This window comes from Cervus elaphus, chromosome 23 (assembly GCF_910594005.1).
Source record: "Cervus elaphus chromosome 23, mCerEla1.1, whole genome shotgun sequence".
NCBI classification, from domain to species: Eukaryota; Metazoa; Chordata; class Mammalia; order Artiodactyla; family Cervidae; genus Cervus; species Cervus elaphus.
In genome coordinates this window covers 38540949-38553579 of record NC_057837.1, presented here as the reverse complement: position 1 = coordinate 38553579, position 12631 = coordinate 38540949, and the positions used below count along the sequence as shown (strand labels likewise).

Below are 12631 nucleotides of genomic sequence, written 5' to 3'. Positions count from 1 at the left end.
AAGGTGTCTCATTGCCATTTTCATTTGCATTTCTTTGAGGTTAAACCTTTTCACTCATGTATTGACTCTTGGTGTTTCTTTTTCTATGAATTATCTGCTTACCTTTTTAATAAAACATCCAGAATTATTTCTGGGAGTGTCTCATGTAAATAGTGTAGGAGGTTTCGTGTGAAGGGCTAGTCTCTCCTCATCCTAGTCCCTTGGCTCCTATCCGAGAAGTCATCACTGGCAGTCAGCTTCTGAGGTCTGCTTTCAGCCATCAGAGGCTTGACTAAGTAACTGTAGTTTAATATGAACACTGACCCGGTGCTTTGCACCTGGCAACGTATCCTGTTAGTAACCTTCTTATTTTCTCCATGACTTCATAACATTGCGCCGTCTCTGTATACTGTGATAGGTTCAGGCCATCCCCTGGTGCTAGACTTTTAAGCTGTTTCCCATTACTTCCTCTGAATCCACAGTCCTGCAGGGAATGGTCTTGAATACACTTCTTAATGTATTTGTTCATCTGCAGGATAAATTCTAGAAGGTAGAACTGCAGGGTCAAGAGACTATTGGCCTTTCTTCTTTTGATGGCTGCAGATTGTATGGGATGGGCATAAGCTGTATGGGAAGACTGTGTCTCTAATATTCATGAAAATTTGAAAGTATTTTCTGTCCTCTAGCCTAGCGTTCCGACTTGCTACTCAGTTTGCTTTAAATGTGGGGCCAGCAATCACCCATCTGCTCGCTTCTGTGGCTCCTGTGGCCTTTATGTGAGGTCCTTGGCACGACCCTACGTGGAGAGCAGCCTGGCTCTAGCTGCTGGAGAACTTGGCCTGTTTGCTGAGGTGAGGCCTCCACGCTAGTAAGACCTGGTCCCGGGACGGGGTTTTGACTCTGAATTTGTGTGCCCGACCCTGTGAGCCAGCCCAGGGGACGAGAGCCAAAACACTTAGACCTTTCTCCTGGACTTTAACTAGGTATACAAATAAGTTCAACCAGTTCATGTTTTCAACACATTGACTGCTTTGGGATTCAAAGATATGCATTTATAGATATTCATATCTATATGAATAGATGTGATATTCATAGATATCATATTCCTGGATATTCATATCAGGCAGATATTCATAGATATGCATTTATATACACTAAGTTGAGGCCTAACCACATATGCAAGGCAATAGATGTCACTGCGCGCGTGCTCAGTCATTTCATTCATGTCCAGCTCTTGGCGACTGTATGGACTGTAGCCCTCCAGGCTCCTCTGTCCATGTGATTCTCCAGGCAAGAATAATGAAGTGGGTTGCCATGCCCTTCTCCAGGGGATCTTCCTGACCCAGGATCGAACCCACATCTCTCATGTCTCCTGCATTAACAGGCGGGTTCTTTACCGCTAGCACCACTTGGGAAGCCCTAATAGATGTCATTAGGGAGATTTAAAATACATGGGATAAAATGTATTTTTTTCTCTTTAATTTCTTATGTAGCAAACAAAGAAATTTCCCCCTGCTCTTTTAAGTTTTAGAAAACTTACACTGGGGTACATAAAATTGCTTTTGCCACTTATAACAACTGGGCATATTTGAGAAAAATCTCCCAAGGCTGTTTTCAGAAGGACTTAATCTCTAACCAGCTTCATGTTAGCCATTTATGGATTTGTCTGAGCTACAGAAAGATTTTTCAGGTCTGTTCTCCTCTTTAGATTCTTCTTTTCATCAGAAGAATTTGTGAAGATTGATCATTTGTAGAGAGATTGCACATACACTCAGCAACTTTGCATCCATTTTTAGGGAGTTCATGCCTTTTTAAGCCTAAGTCCTGTTAATCGCTTCAGTCATGTCCAACTCTTTGCGACCCCATTGTAGTTCACCAGGCTTCTCTGTCCATGGACTTCGCCAAGCAAGAATACTGGAGTGGGTGGCCATGCCCTTTTCCAGGAGATCTTCCTGACCCAGGGATTGAACCTGAGTCTCTTATGTCTCCAGCATTGCAGGCAGATTCTTTCACTGTCTGAGCCACCATGCCTTCTTAACCCAGATTAAAACACAGATCCCACAACTGCTAATAACCCAGGTGGCATGTTTGTGCAAATGAGATACATTGTTTTTTCCTTAAGACACTTGACTGCCATCTGTTGGAAGTTGATTGTAATTTACTAATTTTGTTGGACATTTTCTTCCATCTACCAGAAAAATTGTCCTAATATCCAAACATATAGCATCCACCACATGAATATCACCCATTTAGATGCAGTGTTCTTGTGCAGTGTGCAACATATACGGCATTACATGGTCGTCCTCTCAGTCCCCCAGGCCCAGAGGACCGAGAGTGTCTCAGAGAAAATGCTGGTACCCCGTAGCTGCATGTTGATGGTCCACTGGATTGTAGAGTTGAGGGGATGGATTTCTTCCAGGCCTCAGGCAGTAGGACAGTCAGTGGCCAGGAGGTGGGGCTGGCTTCACAGATCAGGCTGGGCATTACTGGGAAAAACAAGCAGGGAAGATAAAGCAAGACCTGAAAACATTTTTTTTTTTAGTTCAAAGTAGTGTTTTGGAGTTACTTTTGCTTCTGATTGGGACTGTTTTCTGTGAGTAAAATGGAAAATGAAAATTTATGTTATAATTTCTTTTAATGTTTCCTGTCTTGCTCACGTAGCCTCGACCCGTCTGGCAGCCCCTAAACGTTCCTCTGCCCAGGCCTGACGCTGGGCCTAAGAGGGATGTGGGCACACAGACCACCGGCCTGTTCTACCCGTCGGGGACCCTCCTGGCGAAAAAGGAGCTGGAGGTGGCTTCCCAGAAGCAGAGGCAGGAGAAGACGAGTGACCACAAGCCTCTTCTCACAGCCGTCAGCCCCGGGAGAGGTGAGACAAACACTTCTCTGCAGGGCACTCACACTCTCAGTGAAAGAGAATTTCCTTTTCTTCCTTTCAGTTCATTTTTTATAAACAGGAAGTGCCTTTATTTTTCTGTTTCCAAGTAATTTTGCTCTGAATGAATGATGACACTTCCTTAAACATTTAGCGTGTTTTGACTCCTAACCCCGTTATCTAGTTTGTAAATGAAATAGCATGTAAGACTTTGTATACTAATGTACAAATGTTGATAGTCTGCATCACTGTTGCTGTCTGCCATCAGCTCTTTTTTTTTTAGTGTGGTAAAGTTCACCTGACATAAATGTCACCGTCTTCTCCATTTTAGAGGGTGTAATTCGGTAGTATTTAGTACATGAGCAGTATTGTACAACCATCACCGCTCTTCCTCTCCTTTTCCAGAACATTTTCATCTCCTTAAAGGTAAATCTCGTGTGCAATAAGCACCACCCTCTACACCGCCCCCCCAAGGGTGTAATCACCATTCTTCTATTTCTATCCTTATGGATTTGCTTATTCTGGATGTGTAAGTGGAAGCACATGATGCTTTTTGTGACCAGCTTCTTTCACTTTGTTGTTCAGTCACTCAGTCATGTCCGACTATTTGCAACCCCATGGACTGTAGCATGCCAGGCTTCCCTGTCCGTCACCATCTCCCCAAGCTTGCTCAAACTCATGTCCATTGAGTCCGTGATGCCATCCAACTGTCTCATCCTCTGTCGCCCCCTTCTCCTCCTGCCTTCAATCTTTCCCAGCATCAAGGTCTTTTCTAATGAGCTGGCTCTTCGCATCAGGTGGCCACAGTATTATAGCTTCAGCATCAGTCTTTCAATTAGTATAATGTTTCCAAGTTTGTCCATGTAGCATGTTTCAATATTCATCCTCTTTTTATAGCTGAGTGATATTCTGTTGTGTTTGTTCATCAGTAGTGGACCTTTGAGTTGTGTGGCTTTGGCGAGGTCTCTTTCCCTGACCACCGCCAGCCTTTAAGTTCCACGTACTGCTGGCCGATTGCTTTATTACTTTCCACAGTGCTCTAAGGGTGTAAACTGCTCTACAGATTGATCCAGTTAAATGTGGTTTGTTTTGTTTTTTTTTTTTAGTTTTTGAGGTCAGTTTTAAGGATAGTTTTTGAGGTCAGTGTTTGAGATATTTTTCAGACTTCAAGAGAGCTTGTCTTGCTCAACTGTTTATTTCTGTGGTTCTCTTTGGTAAGCTGGCCAGTCTGTGGTTTAACTCCTGTCTCTAGGCTCCTCTTACGTGCTTTCTACCACATCGTTCACTATTATCCTTAGGCCTTAACATCCCCTCCTGCGGGAGCTGTGGCCAGCTGGAGGGCCCTGCCCCATCCAGAGCAGGCAGCTGCCCCTTGGGCCCAGGCAGCTGAGCCCACACAGAAGGGCAGGCCTAGTGCTGCCATGTGTCACCCACCTGTGGACGAGAGAACAGACACATGTGAAATCTCTCAAGTCTTAAGTGGTGGCAATGAATTAGAATTAATGCAAATCCTGTGCAGACTGGAAAGAGGCAAAAGGAAGCTTTTCAGAAACATTCTGCATATCGACGGGGCATATGTACTTGCCAAGACTCAGACTGTACCTTTAAAATAGGTGTATTTTTAATAATAAGTTGTTTCTCAATATGCTTAATTTTAAAAGAGTAAAAGAAAAAGACTCCCTTGGGATTTCCCTGGTGGTCCAGTGGCTGAGACTCCACACCCTCGATGCAGGGGCCACAGGTTTGATTCCTGGTCGGTGAACTAAGGTTCCCCATGCCTCACGGCACAGCCAAAAAAATAAAATAAATAAAATAAAAAGACCCCAGATATGGCAATCAAAATGTTCCATTGGAATTCTGTAGTATTCTATGATTGTTCTTAGTTGCCTATTTTGTCTGACTCTTTGCAACCCCATGGACTGTAGCCCACCAGGCTTCTCTATCCATGGGATTCTCCAAGCAAGAATACTGGAGTGGGTAGCCATTCCCTTCTCCAGGGTATCTTCCCGACCCAGGGATCAAACCCAGTTCTCCTGCATTGCAGGCAAATTCTTTTACCACCTAAGCCACCAGGGAAGCCCATTCTATGATTCATCATGTGGAAAAAAAAAAATTAACCAGGAACAAAAAAAACTGGAACTTACTCTAGTACATAGTCGAGGTTCAGTAAGTAAAAACCATCACAGAGTTTGGCCAAGAGAAGCCAGCTCTGAGAATACATGGCGTGCTGGTCCTTCTCTGCCTTCACCTGAGAGGAATCATCTGTGTGCTCGGTCTTCTCTCCTCCTCAGGATACTGGAGAAAGCAGGTGGACCACATCTCCGCTCACCTCCGGTCTTATGCTCAGAACAACCCCGAATTCCGAGCCTTGATTTCAGAACCCAGGATGGGAAAGGTGGGTGAACTCTGAGAGGAACTTCCACACCGACCGTCCCGCAGGATAGGGCTGAGGTTGCCCCCACTGACTGTCCTGAAACTTCACATGGCTTGCCCTTTTTCCTTCTCCTTTCCTGCTTTCCACGCCTCCTCATTGTCCTCTTCACAGCTCTGCCTCCTTCAGTCACTTGCTATCCGAGTCTTGTCCCAGGGTTCTGGGCACCTGACTCAAGACGGTACATTGTGAACATCTCGTGCTTCTAGATGCCCCAGGCTGTGGGATTCTGAGTCAGAACCATTATACCTAACTGGGTTAGGGTTAGGTAGGGTTGTGTGTGGGACTTCCCTCGTAGCTCAGATGGTAGAGTCTGCCCACAGTGCAGGAGAGCCAGGTTCGATCCCTGGGTCGGGAAGATCCCCTAGAGGAGGGAAAGGAGGGTTAGACTATAATGAAAGAATAGTGTAGTATAGCCACATTGGCACTAAACCCCACCCCTTTTCACTAAGGCCATAAGAGTTACCAGGTAATTTGCAGTCAGTACTTGCATCAGGTCCTCCATCTCTAGTCCTCTTAATAGACCTACAGTGGGTAGCCTCACCTTGTGGCAGTTTTGAAAACATGCCCTTCAGAGGATGGAGTCTGTGTCCCCTCACCTCGAATCTGGGTGGGCTTGTGATTGTCTGACTAACAGACTGTGGTGGAAGTGATGCCGGGGCCTCCCGAGGTGTGGTCATGCAAGCCTTCCCCGGCTTGGCATGCTCACCACCAGCACTCTCTCATGGAGCCCGGCCACCCCACTGTGAGAAGCCCAAGCCATGCCGAGTGGCCGCACACAGGGCCTCCGTCTGCAGCCCCAGCTGAAGCGAGTCCTCACGTGGTCCTGCCTCGCATGGAGCCAGGCAGATGACTGACGAGACCCTGGTCATCCGAGGCCCTGAGCATGGAGCCACCTCTTGCCACTTGAGTCCTTCCAGCCAAGGCCTCAGGCATGGAGCAAGACAAGCTGTTCATGCCATGTCCTTTGGAATCCACGAACATAATAAAATGGTCGTTTCAGAATGCCACTAAATTTGGGATTTTTTATGCTGCAATAGATAATCAGAACAAACTTTATTTGACATCCAGGAAAATTGGCTCAGGGAGCTTTGGTAACCTTCCCAGGACTACACTCTGGGTCTCAAGGGATCAGGATTTGAAGCAGATCTGTCAGATCTCAAGGGTACTATTATAAAGACACATCTGTGAGAAGAATTTTTCCTCCGTCATGAGGTCTGAAGAACCTTTAAAAGTTAGCCCACCCACTCCTCTGCCACCAGATTACGCCAGCATTGAAACTGTGTCATTGTCAAATATTGCTAAATTTATTTTTATAATCCATTCTGGTGGTTTGTTAATTCTTTGGCCCAGTCTAGGGGTCTGCAGGCTATGACCTGTGGGGTGAATCTGGCCTGTTATCAGTTTTGTAAATCAAGTTTTATTGGATCACAGCTGCACTCATTCATTTACTTCTTGCCTGTAGCTGCTTTTGTACTACAATGACAAGGACCATATGGCCCACAAAACCTAAACTATTCAGTGTCTGATCCTTAAAGCATTTGCTGAGCCCCATTGATCTAAATTCCTTCTGGCACTTACAGAGACAGTGGCTCACCTGAATATCTGGTCCTTGATTGCCAAGGACCTGCCCCACCCCCACCCCAGGTTACCTTTTCCTAATTGATGACTTGCAGCCATGTGACTTAATTAAAGTATATCTCCTGCAGAGTATAAATTTGGGTCTTGCTTTCTTAACCCAATCTGGCAGTCTTGACTCTTTGATTGGAGTATTTAGTTCATTTATGATTAATGGAATTATAGATAAGTATGCATTTGTGTCTGCCACTTGCTCTTTGTGTTCTGTTTCATCTGGTTTTTTGTTTCTCTTTTCCTGCCTTCTTTTGCGTTAGTGAAATACTTGATTACATGTACAGTTTGGCATCTCAGAGTTTCTTGGCTGTGCCTCAGGGCCTTGAGTCCCACACTCCTGGTTGTGAATTCTCTCTCACTTTTTTTTACAAGCTCATCTCTGCTACTGTTCATGAGGATGGCTATGAAGTCAGCATCAGGCTGAATTATATTCAAGTCTCAAATAAGGTGAGTAAAACTGTCAAAAGTTATTCATTTGAGAACTGACTGACCTAGAAAAGGGTAGCTTATAATTTATTGAAATGCTTCTACATAATCCACAGAAATGAAGAGTTTCCAGTAACTGTAGGCTAGCAATTTCATAGAATTAGATAAGTAACTGAGTTAAACCTCAGAGAAGCCAGCTTTCAGGCACATAAAGATGTTATGAGAACAGGAATTATCACCCTGTTGGTCCTTTAGTTCTCCAGTTACTTACACTCACTGAAGTCTAAGTGAAAGGCTAACACAAGTGTTTGCTGTATGTACTTTGACCTCTTTGCCTATACAAATAAGCCAAACTTTGTGGCCATATATCCCTTGACCTGCCCTCTTATGTGGTAACTGGAACATTGTCACAGAGCCTGTGTGTGACCAACACTAATTGATGGATTTGGCAGCTTTAGTTTCATTTGACAAGAAGTCACAGTATACAAAAAGAGCAATGAATGGATTGAGAAGATGAGTGAAGAAGGCAAGGAAAAGAAGGGGGAGCTTGCCCATGGCCGTGACCTGGCAGGATGGATGCCTAGGGCATGCCTAAGTTACAGGGAGGCTGGAAGCAGGATCCAATGGGAAAATGCACGTGAACGTGCTCTGAAACCAAGGAAAGCACTCAATGCTGTGATTTCTGTTGTGTGGCTGCAGCAGAACTTAGGAGGGGAGGTGCTTCAGGAGAATGAGACTGAGGGATGCAGGAGATAGGGTTGGGGGGAATGGTGGGAGGCTGAATGACAAGGGCTCTAGCTGATCCACCAGGAGCTCTGGCCTGTGAATCAAAGGTGGCCTTACCACCTTTGTCCCCAGTTGAGTTGGGGGGAGGGGCATAACCACTAGGGCAAGTCAGCATCCACCTACTGATGGCAGTTGGGGACAGGGGTCAGCTGTGAGTTGTTAGCCAGCGTAGCAGCTGGGATGGTAACTAACCGGTTTAGGGGAACTGGGCAGCCACCAAGAGCACCTACAATGTGTTGTCCATCATGCAGAAGTGGGAGAAGTGTCCCCAGGTTCACAGTATATTTCTTCTTAGCCTGTGTGTTCTGTGCTCAGGAAGTAGTGGGTGGCCCCATGGTGGGGTGGGCAGGATGCCACGCTGTGCAATGGTCCAGGTGGATCGGAATTCCAGGTCTGGCCTTTGTCCCACCCATCCTCATTTTATAGACATCCATGTAACCTCATTTTACCTTCTGGTCATAAATATTTCCACTTTACAGATGAGGAAACTGAGGCTCAAGGCTCCTAAGGTAGTAAGTGACAGCACCAGGATTCAAACTCTGCAGCCAAGACTTGGGAGGGCACAGTTACATACACGTTGTGTAGAGGGGCTGGGGCAGCCGCGGGAAGGTGGGCTGGCAGGAACCCGTTTGGAGGCTGTTGCCATGTTCCTGGTGAGAGAGGAGGGGCCAGACTGAGGCGTCGTTTAAGAGACAGAACGGACAAAGCATCACGGTGAGGTCAGGGAGCTGTCCAGAAGGACGGCCAGGCTTCAGGCTTGACCGTCCATCATTAACAGAGAGAGAGGGGCAGGTGAGCAGGGAGACCGTTCTTTCTGCCGGGACGTGGCGTCATTCACGATGCATGAATTTTTTCATTGGCCAGAACTTTTACCTGAACAAGGCGATGAATTTCAGCGACCACTTCCTGAGCAGCATCACTGAGGGTGGGAACGGGCTGTTCGGCAGCGGGTCCAGCTTGGGTGAGTTGTCCCCATTCCGGGAACTTTAAAACATTGACCCGTTATATATGGACATTGTTAAGAGAACAAATCCTATGAGTTCTCATTCACGAGGAACAATATTTTTTCCTGCCTCTTTAGTTTTGTTTCTGTGCTAGATGACGCTGTTCACCAAGCTTCTTGTGATCGCTATTTTGTGGCCTAAGTCATCATGCTGCACACCTGAAAGTTAGGCAGTGCTGTATGTCAATTACATCTCAACCAAACTGGAAGAAAAATAATAATTAAGAAAAGAAAAACCAGGAGACTTCCCTGGTGGTCCCAGTGGTTGAGACTTCTTCTTCCAGTGCAGGGGGTACGGGTTCGATCCCTGGTCAAGAAGCTAAGAACCTATGTGCCTCAAAGCCAGAAAACCAAAGCATAGAACAGAGGCCACAGTGTTGTAACTTTAAAAATGGTGCCCATCAAAAAAAAATTTTTTTAATAAAAATAAAAAAGGACGGTGGACCAAAAACAACACAGTGACTCAGCAAGGACCGCAGAGAAGTGCTTACCGTTTGCTGGCCAGCCACACCTATGACTTTCACATGTTACTTCAGGCCCTGTTACCTCCTCTGGCCTCCCGGAAGTCAAGTGTGAGACCTTTGCAGATAGATTGGGGCAGGGGGTACTGTTTGAGGCTTGAAAATTGTAGCTTCTTTTTTTCCCCTCCTTCTCATCTGTCCTCTAGTTCTGGAATGAGAGGGCTGGCCCCAAGAGTCCTTTCTGCCAGGTTTCATCAAATAGAAATTTCTATAAAAGCCTTTTCCTCCTCCTGACTTCCAAGGGGGCACACGGGGAGGGAGAGTGGATCTTACACAAGGGGAGTGGCAGGGGGTGCCACTCGGTCCTGGACTCCTGTCATTCCAGTGAGCGACTACAGCCAGGGCGCTGCTGACACCGAGGAGAAAGTCACCAGGACCAAGAATTTCAAGACCAAACCCTTTCAAGAGAAGAAGCAGCAGCTTTCGGTACGTGATGCTCCTTGATGCTTCAGCCTGTGCATCTAGTGTTTCATTTTGAGATTTTTACAGATTTATTTATTTTTAATTGGAGGATAGTTGCTTTCCAGTGTTGTGGTGGTTTCTGCCGTACATCAACATGAATCAGCCGTAGGTATACACATGTCACCTCCCACCCACCTCCCACCCCATTTTGAGACTTTTTTTAATGAAAGAATACTTTTTCATTTTCTGTTTGCTTTTTTTTATATACTGTGTTTCCACCTTATGAGGGTAAAACCCTTTAAAATCTCTCAAGATTATTCACTGAAATTATTTTACAGTTCTCCCCAGTCTCCTGAACCACCTCTGCTTTTTCTCTAGAGTCAATTCCATCTGCTCATCTTTTTTTTTTTTTTTTGGTTTGTCTTAAACATGTGCTGACCCTTGGTTGTCAGGTCATATTGACAAATGAAGGGCTGGTTTGATCAGCACAGGAGCCCAGCCTGGGTGCCCAGCTAGGTGTGGGCCTGAGGTCCCTGTCAGCAGAGGGTTCCTGAAGTGGCTGGCGTGGGAAGGCTTCTCACCTGGTGGACAGTGTGGTGGTGTGAGTGCTGTGGCGTTTTCCATCCCTTCCTGGCCCTCCAACCCCTTCCTGTGTCCATCACAGAGGCCTAGGCTCTGCCCTTCACTTTCTTGGGCCCCATGTTCCCAGTAGAAGCCTCTGTTAGGCAAATCATGAATCGTCTGGAAAACATCTGGTTTAAGCAGCAGCAGAAACCTCCACCCTGCTATACCCTTCTGCTCTGGATAGAGGGGGGTGCTATCCATCCCCACATTCACACTAAGGCCCTTTAATAATGCGCTGTGGATTCAGCCACACCCAACACCCGCCCTCCCTCTGGGCTCCCTGGGGAGAACCCTCTTACACTTCTGGGGTCCACACTTGCTTTTCTTCTTGGCTTCGATTCCTGATCCATCTGGTTCCATCTATTTTCTACCTCTGGAATTCCTCACCATTTCTGATCCACAGATGGTACCCTTTCCAAGTTTCCCACAGCTGTTCGAGTATAGTTTTTTATAAATATGGGCCCTGAATAGTTTTAAGGAGAGCTTTGGAGACAGAAAGAGACATGGGTGCCCTTGCTCACCCACCATCCTGCCCTTTGGCTGGACATCTTTGGCTGTGGCAAGGGGAACAGAGGTGCTTAGCCACGAGCCCAGAGCCAGGGGCCCCGCCCAAGATGCAGGTGGATACGGACAGTGTCGGTTCTTCCTTCATCCTCTGTCACACCAAGCCCCGGACCTCTCTGGCTCACACACCAGCACCCAGCCTGCAGCAGGCGTTCTTTGCAGGTGGGTGCTCACATTCAGGCTGATTTCAAACACGTTATAAAGCATAAGCTTGCATGGTAAAGAATCTGCCTGCAAGGTAGGAGACCCAGGTTCGATCCCTGGGAGATCCCCTGGAGAAGGAAATGGCAACCCACTCCAGTATTCTTGCCTGGGGAATCCCAAGGACAGAGGAGCCTGCTGGGCTACAGTCCATGGAGTAGCAAAGAGTCAGACCCAACTGAGCAACGGACACCACATACAGAGTCAATTTCAGGGTTCACCTGGTTGCTTTTCCTAGAAACACTGATAATAAAACTAGTGTGGGGTTTCTGGAGTCTTTTGTGAGGTTTCTCATTGCATCCCTGTCCTTAGTAGCACAAAAGAGTGTCTGTGTGGAGTCCTTCCCCCAGGCAAGACGTTAGAGACCGGCCAGGCTTACTTTAGATGTGTTTACTTGTGCTGCTGGCCGTTGAGGATCACACATACCACACATGCACACCTCCTACACACCACATACACACCACACACACACGCCTGCATACGTACACACACACACATACATACCCCTACACATATGCATCACACACATGCACACGTGCACACATGCTCACGCTCACCTGTCTCTGGGACCAAACGTAACCCAGAGAGGAGACATTTGACCTGAGGGTTGAGCTGGGCCAGTGGGACTTGCCAGTAAAAACACTCCGCGGCCGCACAAATGACCAACTTCTCTGCTCCTGCAGCCTGAAGACAGGCTTCTGCTGAAGGAGGTTGGACCCACAGGAGAGGGAAGAGCGTCTGTGATGGAGCAGCTGCTGGATGAGGTGAGGACAGCCGGCCTTCTGCCCCATCTCGGGCACACACACAGAGCCGATTAATCAGAAATTGTCCAGGCAGCGGGCCCAGCGGCTAGTCAAAACCTACACAGTAGGGACTTCCGCAGTGGTCCAGTGGTTAAGACTTCTCCTTCCAATGCAGGGGGTGCAGGTTCCATCCCTGGTGGGGGAGCTAAGATCCCACATGTCTTGTGACCCAAAATCCAAAACATAAAACAGAAGCAATATTGTAATGAGTTCAATAAAGTCTTTAAAAAAATGATCCACATTAAAAAAAAAACCACACTGTTAACCTGTTGCTAATTTTTATAGCAAAAAAAAAAAAAAAAAGGCTGAAAAGTGCACAGGAACCCCAATAACTTGCAGGCTCAGGGACAGAACCCGTGCTCTGTGACCCTGTGTGAGCTTCCT

At 46.7% G+C, this 12631-nt stretch overlaps 1 protein-coding gene across 8 annotated transcripts in view; it reads left to right on the top strand.

The window, feature by feature from the left end:
- The window catches only part of DZANK1 (double zinc ribbon and ankyrin repeat domains 1), a 50227-nt gene that overhangs the window by 25855 nt on the left and 11741 nt on the right, over positions 1-12631 (top strand). For 6 of the 8 annotated variants that reach the window (XM_043883491.1, XM_043883492.1, XM_043883495.1 and 3 more), the window contains exons 11-17: positions 666-830; positions 2641-2848; positions 5146-5249; positions 7290-7364; positions 8994-9090; positions 9979-10079; positions 12128-12208. In XM_043883491.1, coding sequence (XP_043739426.1) covers positions 666-830; positions 2641-2848; positions 5146-5249; positions 7290-7364; positions 8994-9090; positions 9979-10079; positions 12128-12208 — 831 coding nt within the window. The remainder of the gene's footprint in view (positions 1-665; positions 831-2640; positions 2849-5145; positions 5250-7289; positions 7365-8993; positions 9091-9978; positions 10080-12127; positions 12209-12631) is intronic. The other 2 variants (XM_043883499.1, XM_043883497.1) reach the window with 1 other exon arrangement.